This window comes from Macadamia integrifolia, unplaced genomic scaffold (genome assembly GCF_013358625.1).
Source record: "Macadamia integrifolia cultivar HAES 741 unplaced genomic scaffold, SCU_Mint_v3 scaffold1647, whole genome shotgun sequence".
In the NCBI taxonomy this organism is placed as follows: Eukaryota; Viridiplantae; Streptophyta; class Magnoliopsida; order Proteales; family Proteaceae; genus Macadamia; species Macadamia integrifolia.
The window spans coordinates 13,448-32,109 of NW_024868289.1; the positions used below are offsets into that span (position 1 = coordinate 13,448).

Here is an 18,662-nt window from a genome sequence, read left to right on the forward strand (position 1 = left end):
GGGGGGGGGGGTGGAACAGGGGGCTGCTGATGATGTTAGCATTGGTTTAGATGCTATTTCACACCATATTACAATGCAATGAGATAAACTATGACAAAAACAAGTAATATATAAAGTATAAACTCTAAGACCTAAACATAAAAGACATAGTTGACATTTAGAATTACTTGCGAAATAATCAGTACAATGTAATCTTGCAGCAGAGAAGGGAAGACAAGGCAAGAAGAGAAGTGGATGATCAAGAACACAGAACTACCATAAAAAAAATTTAAAAATATCAAACCTGTTTTTTCTTAGAACGCTTCTCCTTCTCTGCTGCTCCACGTTTTGCCTTTTGTTCACTTTCAGCCTGCCCAGCAGCCTCCTCCTCGCGTATTAGCTCCTCTTGCCGCTTCAAAGCAACTGCTTCCTGGTATGAAACTTCAATTCTATTGCTGCAGTATCAAAGTATCTAATTTAATTCAGCTAGACTTTTTCCCAAGTACCTTAAAAGTACACAGAATAATTAATTGAATCAAATGATTTGTCCAGGCATACAAAATTCACAAGAAATAACAGCAAATGGAATAATTTCAAAGAAAATGCAACTATTGAGTAACACAATATGACCATGCCACAGGCCACACACACACACACACAGCTAAATCAGCTAGTGTTTAATGTCGGTTTGTCCGTAAGCGTTCAACTGTTTTTTATGAGAAACTGTTCTATATTCTGTTGTTTTTTATGACAAAACATTTTACATTCTGTAATTCCTTTCACAAATACCAGGCCCGACTCTACAACCCAGAAGGTTGCAAAACATGAAGTAACTCCTTCTAGCCATCAATTTGGTAAACTATGTTGGACCATCACCACTACCACCAACCTTTTGGCATTGGAAACATAAAACAGATTCTGTCAAGATTTATAGAATTTATGCTTCTAGATGTGTGCAAAAAGAAGAATTAGAGATTGCTTGCCCTGAAATCTTTCTATCCTATGTATGTGACTTGTGACACAAAGTAGGGTCAGAGTTTAGCCTCCTAACAAGCCATAGTGGGAATATTCCCCCCTCACGGTTATTGTTTGTTCTTTCTCCATAGTTGCTATCTTATTTCACTCAGTCTTCATTATTTGCATCTGAATTATCCTTGTCAACTGGCTACTATTTTGATTCATTCAAATATAGACTACATCAAGAAGAGGGATATGACCCAAGAAGAGGGATATGACCTTTGATTTCCCACCAACAGGTCCTAGATCAGGATCTGTCTAATCACAAGAGTTTCTCACTCTTCAATGAATCTCACAGCAGCTTACCATCTCAGCAGCAATAGACAATAGCCATGTTCTCCTTAATCAAATCGTTGGATGACCAAATAGTAATGTAGAACTAGAATCACAAGTGATCATAATCCCAGGAAGGATCTGAAATTCTGGCTGAATAGAGAAGACGTCCTTCAATAGCCTTGGTTCTAGCTCTCAAACACTCTCCCGCAGAAAACAAATAAAAGGAAAATAAGAAAAGAAAGAGAATGCGATGGAGGGTTAAGAAGGGGGAAGAATAACTAGTGAATAGGCATCTCACCCTCAGATTTAGGCATCTCACCCAACTGCATCCCACAGCACAACAGCTTAAACCATATTTTTTTTTTCATTAATAAATTCGTGTTAAATGTTGTAGCCCTTTACAAACTTATATAAAAAACTCAAAACTGACTCAAATCCTAAAAAAGAAAGGCCTAACCCAATCCTTAACTAATTGGAAAACCTAAACTGATTAGAAAACTGAAATAACAAAGGAAATAGACTCAAAACAAGACGCTAATTAAACTAATGAATCAAATCCCGTTTTTCTACTTTCTACCCATATTTTAGACCCATTAAAGTGGCCTGTTACAAAGAAAACCCATGGGATCAAAGGCCTAACACGTACTTAACCAACCCAAGGCTTATTTGCAATAAAATAAGCTCATTAAGTAACTTATCTGCATCAAATAGCCTACAAGCAATTGCTTTAAAAGAAAGACTCCCTCGCAAAGTAAGAAACTTGTCTAGCCAAATAAAGAAAAATCCTGTATTCCTACCTCCTGCCCCTAATTTAGGCCCAGATAGAACCATTCCCAAGGCTTTACTTCCACTAAAATAAGCCCACCTTCGCTGATTTATCTACATCACTTCTTTTATTTGTTTGGAAGGAAAACACACTAGTAGCTTGAACATCACATTGAACTTATATTACTATAAGTGCATGCTTTTGGCCATACACATGTTGATTTCCAGTAAACAAGTATATCCGAAAATAGTATACTGCTTTAAATAGAGTGCATAGGCAAAACTGGAATCTAGCATAGACCGATAAGTTGGGGTAAGGCTCAGAGTTGAGTTGTTAAATTTTATGTTCCCAATATCACATTGAAATTTTTAAAATTCATACTTGCATACTTTGTTGCTTATGGTTTTGATTGTTGTAAATAGGTTAATGAGAACGCATCAATCTTCTTCACTTGCTTTTAACACAGAAATCATACAAATTTGTCACGTAGTACCTGTACCTAGTTTGTAGTTCCACAGCAGTAGAGTCCTTGTATAATAAGATTTAACCATTGGATACTTATTTTGAGAAGAAAAAAAAAAGGGATCCAAAAGTTACAAAGATCCAACTCCTGGACACATACCACACCCAAACCCATGTACCTTGGGTATCAGTTTTCTAACGTAAGTGGGAAATTCTTTATAACTGATGGAAAAAGTCTTCAAGAATGCAGCGCCTCCCTTCTGTACATTTTCAAATGGGGTGCATAAGGGAGCGGCATTGAAAGTCTAATACCTTCGAGGAGCTTAGAAGCCAATCTTCAAAAGGCCCTCTGTTAAGTTAGATAAAGCCTAATAAACACCAGAGTATACCAGAGTGACACATGTAGAAGCTTCCAAATGATCCTAGCTAACTCATGATGTATAGCAAGTGATAGTTAATTTTTTTAGTCCTTTAGACACAGCAACAATTCTATTGCAAGATGTATCCAACTACTTAGGTGGTACACAGTAAAAAGCTTTTCCGAGACGACCAACCAGGTTATAGCTTCTGAGACTTCACTACCCAAATTCTATCAGGGAAGGTTGCTTTGCCTTGATAAATTTTCCTTAGCAAATCACAAAAGAAAGATGAAAGTACACAGCAGGGTTAACAAACCTCTAGTAAGGAACTACAGTGAAAGTTCAGCCATCCGGAAAAACGTAACTTCCCTTGAAATTAAATTGCAAATTATGACACAAATAAATAAAGAATGGACCAAGACCAACACTATAATGCATCACACAACTAAATGGTCTGTGATCAAAATTCTTGTCTGCTGCACTTTTTGCTTGGATATAGAATCGTCTAGGACTAGGAGAATAACTTCCCAAATCCCCCACAATCCAGTAATTAACCAAGAGTTGCACTTGTCCAGAACAGAAAGCAGATTCTACAATATTAAGGTAAACACTAAAAAGCTGCCTGCATCAAAAGTGAAGAAATCAAACGTTCAGAAAACAGGAGATCAGAAACACATATGGCTGTGGAATTACCTGAAAATATGGGCTAGGACAAATATTTCTACAGTCCTCCGACCAAGTTCTGTGAGACGTCTTTCATCACGCTCAATCGAATCCTTGTTGGATTCTTCTCCAGAATTCCCATCCTACACATGGAATGGTTAAGGTGAAATATCTGTAAATGTTGTTTATAATAAATTTTGCACAGTGTAATGCATTACAAGTAGAATAAAGCAATTTCTTGATTCCACAACTACCAAGAACTAATTCCTAAAACAGTGTGCAGTATGAGCCATTGTAATAGACCCAGAGGGGGGGAGAAAAAGAATAAAGCCTCCCTCTGCTTTATCATTCTACTATTAAACTTAATTGTTACACTTATATGCATTTTTAAAGATACATAGCTAATCATGAAAACTAGAACCATGGATGGTTCACCCAATAAAATTTTCAAATAAAAGGGCATGTTTTACAGAAAAAGGAAGCTTCCAAAAGCAGCAATGCACAAAATCTAGTCTAAAATTAATAGTTTATAATTCAAGGGCCTAAACACGTAAGTAGGCACCAGAAGTGAAGGTTGGTAAGATTGTAAGAATGAATTTCAACAATTGATTACAGAAAATTTATGAGTTCATCATAACCAGCTTGGTCTGTAGAAGTCCTCACAACTTTACATAAAACAAGACCATGCATGATTCTGATGCTCACCTTTGTACGATTTTGAGGACCTTTCTCATCCTTTGGAGGTAATGGCTCCAATGCAGCCCTTTCAAGTAGTAGCAACACATCATCTGCTAAGACAAACATGTCTTTCTCAACCCGAATAATAGGAGCTGGTGTTTCTTCACTTTCCAATTGTTTTGCTCTTCCTTTCTTGCTCTTGCTCTGGCCCTCGAGAGCCTTCAAACCACTATAGAGTGAATCCATCACCAATGTAGAGGTGACTTCCTTCTCTATAAAGAAATGCTTCACAACAACCTTCAAGATCACATCAGATTTCTCCCTGGACATGCGGCGCCTCGTATTTTGGTCAATGCCTAACCAGAAAGAGCAGAAGCTGCAACCATCGCAAACATTAACATCCCTTTTAAAGAACAATACAGTCCAAACTAAACAAAAAGAAGTTGGATCATCTAACAAATGAAGGCAACCACCAAGACACAGTACATGAGGTAAAGCTTCAGTTTGCACAGAAACTGCCAATGTACCAAGAAGGCAAGAACAATACTGCTGCAAATCAGTAATAGTTGGAACAGGTGGATAGCACCTAAAAGAATTAAATCAAGCGAAAGATCTCCATTATGGTAAGGATCCTGCAGTCTTCCGTATTAGTGCAATGTAAGAGATGCACAATTTAGAGATTGTGCCCAATTCACAGGAAAGATATTCTTCCAAGGAATTCTGATGGTCGGAATCACATAATGGTTATAGATAAAACCAAGTGCTCTTAGCAATTCATTCAGGACGACAGATTCTGACAGAAATATCTACCTTGACCATCTCCCTTTGTCATCAATCAACTTTCCAAGCTTTCCTCTCCTCTCTTCCACAAACCGCCGACAAATTTGCTCAACGTTTGTTAGATATACTCGAACAAGTTCTCTCCTATACAAACAATCAAGGCAACGAAAAGGGCGGTCTGCTCGCTCCCTGACATAAAGAAAAAAATAGCAGCAAATTTGTTATCAAATTGCCAATTTCCAATTAAGAATCAAGCGGTAAACGGCAGAAGATCCATTTAAGCATAATAATCAGCATTTAAATATCCTGCACTCCCTCTAGAAATCAAAATTATCATGGCCCCAGGTGACCCAAGGTGGGGCTAAGGCACCAAAGGCGAGCACCATGTTCCAGGTATGTTTCCAACATGTTTTAGGTCTGGACGCTTTGATATGTGCGGTGCACCACCTTGGGCATCAAGGCCTGCCATGTTACCTAATGTGTCACCTGACAACTATGCCTTGAAGCCTAATTCACACAGATGGATCCAAATTGAGGATGAAACCAGAGCGATATTAAAGTCATTTAGAACTTTTACACTACAACAAATACAAAGTTAGATTAACCCTAATAAGAACCAGGAGTCTGTAACTGGATTGGCATAAAATCCAATTTATTCGTACACGTAATTTTTATGGCAAGCATGTTTTCTGAGAAGCCAAAGCAAAAAATATAAGCATAAAAGATAGTTCATTGCAGTCAATTTCAACAGAGTAAATAAGAAATTCCTGTAAACCTTTGATAGCACACTAAAGGGCCAAACTATTGGTCCAAGATAATTACATTCATAGTTGTCAAGGCGACAAGGTAACCCAAGGTGGTGGGGGGGTGCATAAGCACTTAGGCAACAAGGCGTCGCCTAAGGGAGCAAGCTACCCAATTGTTATTTTTTATTTCTCCTCTTTTCTAACACTATTTAGTATTGCTACATATACCTTATAGACCTATATCATCAAAAATCAACAATAAGCCACATCACGTCATCAAAAATCAACATTAAGCCACATCAAATCAACATAAATCTTCATGTTCTCTAACAAGTTTGACTAGTCAAATTATTTTATTTTTACATTAAACTTTTTGTATTAAACTTCGAATTGGGAGGGCGATCCTCCCAGTGAACTGACCGTACCCCAAACCAACACAAGTGAACAAGTAAAGTATATAGGGCGCTTGAGAGAACCATGTCGAAGGAACTCCGAAAAATGACCCCGTAACTTCGGGAGAAGGGGTGCTCTCCTATCTTTTGATTAGGAAAGCAGCACATCCAGGGGGTAGCGACTGTTTATTAAAAACACAGGACTCTGTTAAGTGGTAACACGAGTAAAGGACAAGCCAGCATTCCAACAAGTTTAAGATTACTTAAATCTAAATCATTATGACAAAGTTATGCTCTAGTCAAACTTATTTTAAAGTGCGCGAATTTTGTTAAAATGTCTGAATAACAATAATTTTATGGAGATCAAAACAAAAGATTATTTTCCCGTAATTTTGGTTTTTTTAGCAATGTTTTACCATGATGAGATTTATGAAATTTTCACAATTGTTAAAAACTCAAGCATTTGAAAATTGAAACTTGCCCCTACTGGCTACAATAAAAAAATCCAGTTTTTGTCTTGGACTGAGGGGTGGCTTGACTTTTTATCCTTTTAGAATTTGATTTTTCAACTATTTTTATTGGATTCAAATAGGCAATATTTGCTTATTCGAAACACATGCCTTGAAGTCAAGGAACGTAACTTCAAAAGACTCATAAAGAGGTTCAACAGATCCTCCGGCACCTGCATGTACCTCCCACCACCAGCCCCTTCTTCTTCTTCTTCTTTTTCACCTATCATAGTGTCAAATTAATCTATAGCTATGTTTTAGATCACTGTGTCAACTTAGGTATGTTCCACTAAGTTGAATCAGTTCACCAAGAAAGAGGGGTCCTGAATGTCTGGATTTTTCTTATTTACCTGGCACACAGTGGCTACATTTGTTCATTCTGGGAGAGAGAAGCGAGCTTGGGTGAGTCACATGCTGAAACATAGATACAAATATGGATCACAAATCACAAGTCACAATTCTTGACTCGACTACCAACTAGCCTGGTTTACACTGTAGATTGGAATTCTTAAATCCATAAAGATGAGCAAACAAGACCATTTACGTTTATGGATTCTTTCTATGTTCGCAGATGCTGCTTCCTCTCCTCATTTGCAATTGGATTAATCTTGGCATTCCTGAATCAATAGAGAACACAAGAGATCGTCAAGGAACATAGCTTCATCTCCCAGTATAGGAAATCTGGCATGTTAATTGAGCCTCCAAAACGTTTGATAAATTGCCTGAAGTGAAATGCCCACACTGTGATGGCTTTCAATGTCCTTCCTACTGCTTGCATCGATTCCAAAAAATTAGATGAGGTCGATCGGATTTTTGTGAGCTTCAAGTCTCCCACTGAGCTTGTTTGTGAGCCCAAATCACTTAACTTACAATATCATGATCTGTGCTTCTGTGAGATGGGTCAATTTGATTCCAAGAATGTTAGATGGAGAGGAAAAAGGCCAAGCCAGATATGATTACTTTTAGAGAAAGTTGTGAGAATTCAAATGCTGGAACCATAACTGCTGAAATTTCTGGTTGACATACATCAACATTCCTCTGAAAAGCCCATAATTCTTGGCATTCCTTCCAATGGTCCCACAGCATGAATGCAATGGGTATTCGTTCTCTTAATGTTTGAGCTTCTTTCAGGATTGATTATGTTCAAGAGTGCAAATCTTCCTTTCCTTACTTTTCATATTCTAATTTTTTAGTCCTTATCAAATGCTTGTTTACCCTTTGTTTCGCCATCTTTGATGAATCGTATATGTATTGTTTTACCCTAGTGGATTTTTTGTTGCTCAGGATGCTAATTACTGTAGTGATCTGATACATTTACTTTGATTGAGGAGATACCAATGGTAAAAGAAAGCTTGGGTGATGTGAGGACTAAAAATAATTTGCAAATGCAGTGGGAAGAGCTTTCACTAACTGCTCTCAGAAAGATGATGATGACGTTGGGGGAAGAGTTAGTAGAGGTGGTGTGACTGGTGTCCAAGCCAGGATGCTTCCTCCGAGGCTAGTACTGAGCCTGTTGCTCCAGAAACTGTTGCTTCTACTACTGTGGTTGCTTATTTGTCCATCCCACATCCTAGTTGCAAACTGTAGGGATTCAAGAGAAACCTTTAAAAGAGCCTGTGCCATTCTGTTATTATGTCATGAAGTTTAGTGTAAATTCGACCTCAGGGTGGAGTGGTTGACCCTCTCGAAGTAAAAAGATTTCGTTATCATATCATGGAGTAAAATATTCCCCCTTCTCATATGGGGTTTTTTTTTTTTTTTTTGGGGGGGGGGGGCGAGAGAGTTGGTCATATACCTAAAATCATCAATACTCTTTGCATGGACCTCTTCTCAGTAAATATTGTGTTTAGGGCTTTTGGGACCTATTTATTATCAGATGTGTAAGTGTAACTATTGAATATGTTGATTGCATTTCTTTCTCAAAATTACAGAAGAGCATGGGTTTGAATTTCTTTTGACTTATTTTCTCAAGATATTAATTCATTCCTTTCTCAAAGCCATATCATACTCCCACATGAACATAGTGTCATATTTAAAAAGTGGCCTTTAGTTTTCTCCTTAATTGATAAATTAATAATATATGGTCCTTGTCCATTTTGGATTCTTTGAGATACTTCAATTGGACCTTTATAGGATTTACAATCGGCAGGACCTGCTTAGTGCACTTTGGAGTAGGTCCCAATCTGAGGTTTGGGCCCATTTCTTCAAAAAATGCTATAGGTGGACTTCTTCTAAAAAGAGCAATATCGTTAATAAATGTTTAAAAGTTACAGAAATTATTCTGCACATGGACCTACCAAACCTATTGCTCATTTTATAATCTATTGTTTCTAGTAGTTACCAAATGATTTTTATTTTAGATCGAAAAAATATTTTCATTAATGATTTTTTATAAATAGGTCATAAACAAAAACATAAATGATACCAAAGGTGGTCTAAGAAAGAAAGAAGACATCAAAAGGCACAAATGCCAACTGTAATGATTGCTCTCCATCATGTAAAAATAATTTTGATAATGGTATCCATAAGCTCAAGGAGAAAGCACAGACACTGAGAAAGACAAAAAAGCTTAAGGAAAACAAATCATTTACCGGCTTTCTTGCCAGGAGGGAAGAGTGTCAACCAAGAAAAAATAAAAAGCAATTCTATGATTCAAATTAAGAAAATATGGAAAACTGCTTCTACGATTCATTTTCAGTCATGCAGAACCTCAATTGGTTCATTATTTTCCAGTTGTTGAACATCAGAAGAGTATCACAATAGAAAAGAATAGACCAATGAATTTTGACAATGGTTTCCATCAGCTTAAGGAGAAAGTAGAGACAATGAGACATACAAAAGGAGCTAATGGACACCAGAGCATTCACCGCTTTCTTGCCCACTGGGAAGAGTGTCAACCAAGAAATGACGAATAGCAATTCTACGATCAAAATTAGAACAATATGGAAAATTTCTTCCATTATTCATTTTTCAGTCATGCAGAAACTCAAGTGGATCATTGTTTTTTAGTTGTGGGGCATCAGAAAAGTATCATAGTAGAAAATAATAGATCAATTCTCAATCAAAACACATAGCCAGCAGCACAAAGAGGTATTTTAAGAGTTAGATCAGTGAAAGAAAAGAAAAGAAAAAGGAAACTAAAGTTTGTAAGTAATAAAATTAGGGAAAATTACAGGATTACACAAAATCAGCTTTGCTCTTACAAAATTGCCCACCTATTGTTTCAGATAACATAAATACACTGTATTGAGTTTAGATTTACAAAACTACCCAAAACAGTGTTCCATCTCCAAATACTGACCTCTTTTGACTGTTTTACCCCTACCTCTCCAATTACGGTTTGTGCGACGAGACCACCTGCTTCCCTTCTTCTTCTTCTTCTTCTTCTTCAACTTCCTGCCACCCAACTCGTCATGCCCATTCGCCCCGGAGGGCAACAGGAATGTTGTTCAGAAGAAAACCAGCCTCTCTCGATGCCATAATCATCTTAAGGAAGGCAACTTCTCTCCCAAGAAAGAGGGCCTCATTCTTTAACCCACCCACCTACCCTGTTCTTCCTCATGCCACACTCCGCTGCAATCCTGTCTGGTTATCATGATTCATGATGCATTCCCCACCGAAGACGAGGTTGCAGCTCATGACGCCATCATACCTCCTGAAATCTATGGCTTCGAAGATCCGAACCTGATTACTTGTCTTTCCCTTCTCTGGAACCCCAATTAATCGTCTTCTCCCCTATTCGCTCTATCGCTGAGTGCCGCCAACCAGTAACTTATTCAGATGCGCTGCCGACATTGGAAGTAAAAAGGAAATTCTGTGTCCCAATTCGTATTAGAAATACTAATCAAGTCCTAATTTCCGAAGCTATTTGGGGGTACCAACAGAGAAATCCTTCCGTTTTCAAATCATGTCGCATCGAAATTAGCCCCATTTTCGAGGGCTCCAATGGATTTTTGGGGTTCAATTTGTTAGATCCGTTCTATTTATTGTTCAATTATCAAAAGAATGTTCAGATAGTGAGATGAATTATTGGTAGGGTTTCATATTTTGGATTGATAGATGTGGATGGTGGAAGTACATCTGGAGCTGCCGGGAAACTCACTCTCACTCCGTTCCAATCCCTTTTAGGTAACATGCTGGTACCATGCAGCTATTACCTGTTTCTCATGTTTGGGGTGTGGTGTGCAGGTTGGTCTGTAGCTTGGAGCAACTGGGCAGTGGTGCAATAGTTGACGTGCTTAGCAGCTGGGTGGTGTGGCTTGGCAGTGCCACTGATGCTGGGCGGGGTTGCAGGGATGGGCTGAAGTGATGCACAGGATGGTGCTGATAGGTGAGGGATGGCAAGGAGGCTGAGGTGTGATGCTCGAGGGCAACGTGCAGCTTTCTGGTGGTGGTGCATCTGGTCTGATGCGGCTACACAGGGCAGGATACGCTGGGTGAGCAGGTGTGGGAGATGCTCAGGGGTTTGACAGATGATGCCCAACTTTGACAACCTCTCTACCAAAGAAAGCAGGGCAAGAGAGAGGATGGGGGGAGAGAGAAGATGTGGTATGCCACCACTACTGCCATGGAGTCAACAGAAGCTTTGCTGACTGAGATGGTCATGCGGACAGGGTAGGGTGGAGGTGCAGGGAAGGGAGGGGCGAGAAGGCATGGGCAGAGTTTAAATTGTCATAAGAAACGGAAAGATACTGTAGTGGGTAGTTTTGTAAACTTAAACTCAATATTGCATAATTTTGTAAAGTGAAACATATATTGGGTAGTTTTGTAAAAGCAAACGCAAAAGTGAGTGATCTCGTAATTTTCCCATAAAAGTAAGGGAGATAAGTAGGAAAAACACAGAGACTAGACCAGTAATGCAAGGGAAATATATTGACTCACCAACAAGATGGATAAATATCAGGCAACCAGTGAAGTTCAGAAGTACCTAATAACTTGCACTTGAGCCTTTATAACAAGAGTGTCACCATCGACAAATCCATCTTGAACCTTTGACAACTCCATAAATTTTTTCCACCCCCAATCATGCTCTTTCTTCCAGAACCGGTGTAATGTATCTGCAAACCTCCATTAGCAACATTAGCACCAAAACCATTGGGAGAAGAGGGGAAGGAAAGAAGATAAGAGCATAGTTGTCAAGTGCGCCTAGGCGCCTTGTCGGTGTCGCCTTTTGTCCAGGCCCCCTCCAAAGCTGGCCGACTAGACACCATAATAACTATGGACAAGCTACACTACTGCAACTAAAACATTAAGAAACAGACCCGAATATTTAGATTTCTTTGGATCTTTGTTCACCACAGCTATTGTAAACTGAGCAAAATGACTCCATCCTGTTTTTGAAACAGAGAAGTTATAAAAAATCAGTTATGAAAAACAAAGAATAAATGATATCCTAACAAACATCACAGTCATTAATTATATCAAACCTGGGAGAAGCTTGTCATGATTAGCTACACAAAGAAACAAAGAAAGATGGTTGCAAACATCGCATCCTTGTGGGTAGATCAAAATATACCTGCAAACACAGTTTTTGCGTATTCAATAATAGTGAAAATTGAAGCAATCTTCACATGCGATATTGCGATTAACTGATTACCTTAAGAAAAATATACAAATGCATACTTAACAGCCTCAATGCAATATATGCAAAATGAGAATATTAAAACAAAAAATGAACTTTGGATTGGGGAAAAAAAAAAAACACAAAGCTGTTCTTTCTTTTCTGCGTAAAGTTCAGCTCTATAAAGCATATATCGAGCTGATATACTCTACTGAAGTGGACTGGGTTGACATGGCCACAAAAATAAAGAGAAAAAATATATATATAATTATGTAAATACATGTAATTTAATTAATCAAATATAGTTATGCAAGAAATGTACACTTGGGTTGTCATTGTTTTCTTCATTATCTTTTAGTTTTAATTGCTTCACTTGTGTCTATATTAAGTATTAGCTCTCTTCCCCTTCCATTACGCCTTCGTTTCGTTGGTTTATCGCACAGTAAGGCTTTAACTTACTATATCATATATGACATGATAACCCATAATGCTTAAGCTAACTTCATGCCAAATGAAGCCAGCTATGTATGATATATAAGACAAAAGTGGCCTTAGTACTATTATATTCTCCATGATAAGGAAGTTTGTGATAGGAGGTGAGAGAAGCAGATAAAAGTAACAAGGAAAAAAGATGTTAATAGGCAGAAGGGAAGCTCCAGTCTAGTACAACATATCCTCCTCCTCTTTTTATCTTTCTTCTTCCTCTACATCCTTCTACCCTATTTATTCTTCACTGTGATGTCCAACCATATCTGCTGATGCATCCAAAAATATGCCCGTCTCAAAATGCAGATCTCCTTGTTGGTGTTGGTATATAACATATAGGGGTAATATGCGAATACTAATGTAACAAGTATAGGATAGGAATTAGTGTTTTGTTTGGGGTAGTCCTGTAATTTTACAGCCTTTTTGACAAGTAATGTACAAGAGAAAAAGGAAATCTAGAACTGACCTAACTTCTCTTCTACTTCCATCGTTTCTACTCCTCTCCTTCTGGTTCTACTCTCTCCTCTTTCTAAACTCAATTATACAGAAGTACTGAAATCTGAACTTGGCATCAGAGCAAAGACGCAGTTTTGATAGTCAGGTAAAGCCACCGCAGCCTCCATACTCTCAATAAGGAACCCGACAGAGAAGAAGGGCTCCCAAAGTTACATGGGTATGTACGTTTACCTTCCTTGGATCCATGAAACTGTGAATCTTATAACTGTGAGGCAGTTCGGAGCAAACCACCATGAACCGGAACTGTCCCTAGGTGTACAAGACAGTCTACTTGGTCTAGGTTATAGTACTTATAGGACAATGAGTTGGAACCTGTCAGGCCACCCTAGGATTCTTGAATAATGATGTAGGCGTTCAGGTTAGAAACTGCCTGATCTGGTTGCAGTAACTCAAGAATGACAGCGCTAGTTTAGCACTTCTTGGAGGAAATTTTGCACTTCAAGAGCTCTTCTGATCAATGGGCTCATAATCGGTCAAGTTTGGTGGGTAAGAATTGATGATTCCAATTTATAATAAATGCTAGATGTGAGTTACAGTAGAAAATTATTACAGTAATGGATGCTTTCTTGCTGTTTCTGTGAAATTCCTCGTTTTTGGGAGAGTACTTGGGAAGAAAAGTTTCTTATATGGGTAGAGCTTGAACTTTCACACCTGGTTAGGGTATCCAACCATCCCAATGATCTCACATACCCAAAGTGGGAAACTGAAAACTCGAAGGTAATACATATCTGATCTTCTCTATGAAACCCGAAATCAGCCTACGCCTTATGAGGAAGAAGACAGCAATGGAAATTTGGGATAGTGTGACCATGCTTTTTGACCATGTTGGTGACTCCGCCAAGGTCTAAAAGAAAGAAAGTCTAGGACTGACCTAACTTCTCTTCTTCTTTCATCATTTCTTCTTCTCTCCTTCTGGTTCTACTCTCCTCTCTCTAAAGTTGTTATACACTCAACCAACTGTAATATGAACATTCCCTAAAGTCATGGACTCATGGTTATAATCATGAAATATGAAATGTAGTGAAGTTTCCTGCACACTTCAAATTAAAAGACAAAATAGAGTCCTGACACTTTCACATTGAAGCACAAAAATGACACACCCAATTCATATCCTCACCCTATCCGGGTAAATAGATAATTTTTTCTTAGAAATTTCTCCCCGATATTTGGACTACAAGATTGAAGAGGAAAATTTGAGGGGACAAAAAAAAAAGCACCAATGATGATATAGAGTCCACGGTGTATCCAGAACACTACAGTAAGGGAAATCATTGATTCTAAAGAATGATAAATTGAGATATTTCTCATATATCACTTAAATGACATATTGCTATTAAATTTATCTGATTATATTGTTACCACACAATTTTACCATCACCACATTACACATGTACCCAATTATCCATTACCCAAATTGTCATGCTAATAGATACAACAAACAATGGCCTCGCACCTTTGGGTGTGAGGAACTGGCTGTCATAACCAAAACGAAAAGGAAAAGGAAATGAAAAATAACCTACGAATGACAATAAATCATATAAAAAATATGTCCACAATATTTCATGAGCATTCATATATAATGCATAAAAGAACTCATCAAATAAAATTGAGGAAGAAGTACATGCATGAGCATGAAATAAACCAGATACAGAACGAAACCCATACCATTTGTAACCGCCAACCTCAAATGCATTGCTCCGAAGTTCTCTTTTGTTAATCTGTGAAAAGTTATCTATCTTCCATGTAAATTTTCCATATAGCTCAGATGGCTTTGGCCCTATATAAAACCAAAATCAATTCAGAAAAAGTTCCATCTAAGTGATAGATGAATAATTTGATGAAAAAGTAGCAGAGGCCTTAAATTTACCAGGAGTGAAAGGCAGAAAGTGTGCAATTAGCTACCAATTTGTCTTTTCTTGGATAAGACACTGCGTACTAGTTTAAATAACATCCGAGGATAGGTTATTTTGAAAGACAGTATGGAGATAAATCTCTTGTTGCAATTTTGAAATTAAAATTGTCACTACAAGCCTACAACAAGGGCAGCCCTATGAGCAGAGCCTGAGCTCAATATTACAGTTCAGGAGCCAAGTTCTAAAAGCGGCGGACTTAGCTTGGTTTAGGACCACTCATTTTGGGCATCATATTATATCTTGTTTAACTAATACAAAAATTAATGACTGTTGATACAGACTTTAATGCTATTTTATTTTCTCAATCAAAATAGTAGGATTATGGGCTTTGGATCGGCTGAGTCGACTTTCAAGATCGGAATTCTTTGACAGTGCAACCCACACAAGTAAATACTTACAAGGGAAAGCACTTAATGGACAAACATGAGGAGAACCATGGAACTGCCCAATAAAAGCTCAAATGCGTTATCTCCCCATCCGACTCAACATGGCCAAGAGCCACATAGAAAAATTTAGAGAAAATATCTAAACAGTAAAGGGAGCAATTACGAATTTGGTAAATTAATTGCACAATTGCTGCATTCCCAATATAAAGGAGTCTTGCACCTGGGCATGTAGAATTAAATATATACCGACGAAGAACTTTGTTTCCTTTGATCATTTTGGCTTACTTGACATGCACAAGAAGACAGAATACAGGCCCTGAGCATATTTTTAGGACCATAGTTAATAAACATGTTTCATTTGAAACATTAGACAATTCAGGGATCATCATAATTTTATACAGTTGCGTCCCCAATGTGATGATATTTGGAGGTCAGTGGGGAACAGTTGGGCACTTGTTAGTAACCTATATGCAGACTACTATCAATCTTCTCCAGCACGGCAGTCCCATAGTCAAGCATGGCCTAGATAGCTACTGTTCCACCAAGTACCAATAAGTAGTGAACAGGTTTGCAGAAATCATTCAAAATCTCATAGGAAAAATGGGAGGATATCATGCCTAATTCACAGTACCCGTTAAACAACTGAATGAATCAGACACTCCATGCTACCAAGAAGTGGCACATTGCACAGTGATTAGAGAGTTGAAAACCAACAACAAGGGCCAAGCCACCAAACCCCCCTGAGACTTTTTAGGGGAAAAGAAAAAAGGTTGATTTCGTAATAAACAACTGTAAATAAATATGTAAAAAATTCGCCTTGCCATTTGTAACACAACTGTCAGGAAAACACAGTGAGGTTACAAGAGAACGAGAAGGAGACTGCCATAAGCAATTGATATATAAAAGGAACATACCATAATCATCCTCGTCGTCAGAGTCCCAGTAAGGGGGTGAAGTAGATGTGATTCCATTTTCAACCTGCTCGGAGGACCGCCATTCTGCCAGAGCTTCCCCAGATTGGCAAAGCTGCGCAGTTGAAATACCCTCCGAAGACCTCCCAGCCCCATAGTCTTCGCTCACACTCCCAGCCATAACCCACTCCAAAATTTATCCTTCGGCAATCCTTCACCTGCACCCGCCAGGAAATAACAATTGAGACCAACTTGAAAAACACCGAATTGTGCAAAGGAAAATTTTGCACAAAAACAATCCATCTATTAAAATATCACCTTCACAATTTACGATATGAAATAAAACTATCACAACTATTCCCATACCTTAATGCGAAAAGCAATTTAAGATGGAAAAAAATCGCTCGAAAGGAAAATCCCAATCGTTAGAATGGAAAACATGAGACATCTTCGTCTTTCAATAAAATTTTCTTCCACTCCAAAAACGAAACCCATCAACATCCCCCTTTTAATATATTCAAAGGCGAGACACAACAAACGATTAGAAACAATACAAGAAAATCATTTTTTTGAGCGAAACAACCCCCAAACGGTGAGACGCATCCGTTTAAGCACCTAGAAATTAGAAACAGCATCTGAAATGCACAAAACGCATTCAGACAAATAATATATTCATAAACATCCAATTGGAGAAGGGGAAAAAAACGCAAAAGAATTTCAAAACCTATAAAGAGAAACTCAAATCCATTAACCCAATTCCATGCAACCCCAATCGAATAAGACCTAGAAACCTCCGCCGAAAAAAGAAAAGAACATCATCATCAAAAACAAAATCCCCTAAACCCTAACCAAAACCCATCCGATTCAAACGGACACAAATGAATCGACAGATGATAAGAAATTAGAGATTAGACTCAGACGAGAAAAATAGGCACTCAGAGACGATATCAAATACCTCTAATGAAGAACAGAGTTCGTTAATGGCGAATAGCAGCCGTTTTCTCTCTCTCCTCGCGTCAGGCGAGAAAACAGAGAAGCGAGAAAAGATTGGGGACGGAACTCGGAAGGGCAGCAGACGGAGGCCGAAAATTAAAATAAAATAATATCAATATCGACAATGACAAGAGATATGGAAACAAGGTTCCCCCTCCCTCTCTCTCTCTTTCTGTTTCCCTTCCTATGAGAATAAAAATAAAAATCAATTTCTCTTTTAATTTTTAATTGAACATAATAAAATATAAGACCATTTGGAACTATTGACTTCGGTGATTATTTTCTGCTCCATCCATATCATACTACATGTAGGTGGCTGATGGAACCTAGGGTGGGTCCCCTAATCCAATACTTTTATAGAAAGATGATCTAAACCACTGATTATGTGGACCCATACCATGTGATCTGTTCTTCTTTTGAACCATCCGATAAGAATCTTCAAACTCCCAAGTCCCACTTGACCCTCAAATAATATTCAAATCATGACCCACAAATAATATGCTAATTAGATGGTTTAGATCAAAGTGTACTTTCATTGGCCAACTGCACGAGTAGAGCCACGCTCTCCTACAGGAAACGCTTTTCCTTTTCGTTTAATTGATTTTTTCCAAACATAGCCTTTAAGATTTACGTTAATGAAACGCATGAGTGACGAAAACATCTCGTATCGTTCACGGTCCAACCGACCGTGCGAGTCGCGAGAAGATTGAGATATTGAGCTGGCTGCTAACGTGAACGGTTGGCTAAACTACGCCGCCTTAGGGTGGTGAAACTTGAAAGCCGCACCGCGTAGCCACGTGAGTGTTAACAGGGAAGAGAGCAGAGGAGGAAGAGCAGCATCGAGAAATAGTAATACTGGAGAGACTGCCGAGCTTGCAGAGTTACGTCACGAGATCGAACTTTAGCAGTCCACCCAAAATGGAAATTTTTGGCAGTTCTGGCCTTCTGCGCTGTATTCTTTGCTACTGGCTCCCTTTCTAAGATTTCTCCAAATCGGCGCATCGTACATTTGTACTGAATCGCATGCATGAATAAGGGCTCTTGGCTGGGACCCGAATCGTCTCCAACTACTGCCGCTTCATCGATTCGGATTCAAGGGTTGAGATGGTTTGGTTATGTCATCCCAACACTTAGGGATGTGCATGCCAACAATCGCAGCCCTTGGACAAATCGTTGGTGTTGGACATGATTTTTTCCCTCTTAGATACCACCATAGTTCGATCTTGGCCGTTCATATAGGGGGTCAACGCTTTGAATAATGTTGGTTGTA

At 38.5% G+C, this 18,662-nt stretch overlaps 1 protein-coding gene across 1 annotated transcript in view; it reads right to left on the reverse strand.

Annotated features, from left to right (window-relative positions):
- Positions 1–17,565, reverse strand: part of LOC122064435 (TNF receptor-associated factor homolog 1b-like) — a 24,546-nt gene extending 6,981 nt beyond the window's left edge. The window contains exons 1-10 of the mRNA XM_042628125.1: positions 17,355–17,565; positions 16,403–16,617; positions 14,855–14,966; positions 12,054–12,142; positions 11,889–11,957; positions 11,555–11,684; positions 5,011–5,169; positions 4,228–4,576; positions 3,553–3,665; positions 284–434 (exon numbers count right to left, since the gene is read on the reverse strand). Of these exons, the coding sequence (XP_042484059.1) occupies positions 284–434; positions 3,553–3,665; positions 4,228–4,576; positions 5,011–5,169; positions 11,555–11,684; positions 11,889–11,957; positions 12,054–12,142; positions 14,855–14,966; positions 16,403–16,580 (1,350 nt within the window). The 5' untranslated portion in view covers positions 16,581–16,617; positions 17,355–17,565. The remainder of the gene's footprint in view (positions 1–283; positions 435–3,552; positions 3,666–4,227; positions 4,577–5,010; positions 5,170–11,554; positions 11,685–11,888; positions 11,958–12,053; positions 12,143–14,854; positions 14,967–16,402; positions 16,618–17,354) is intronic.
- Positions 17,566–18,662: the final 1,097 nt, after the last annotated feature.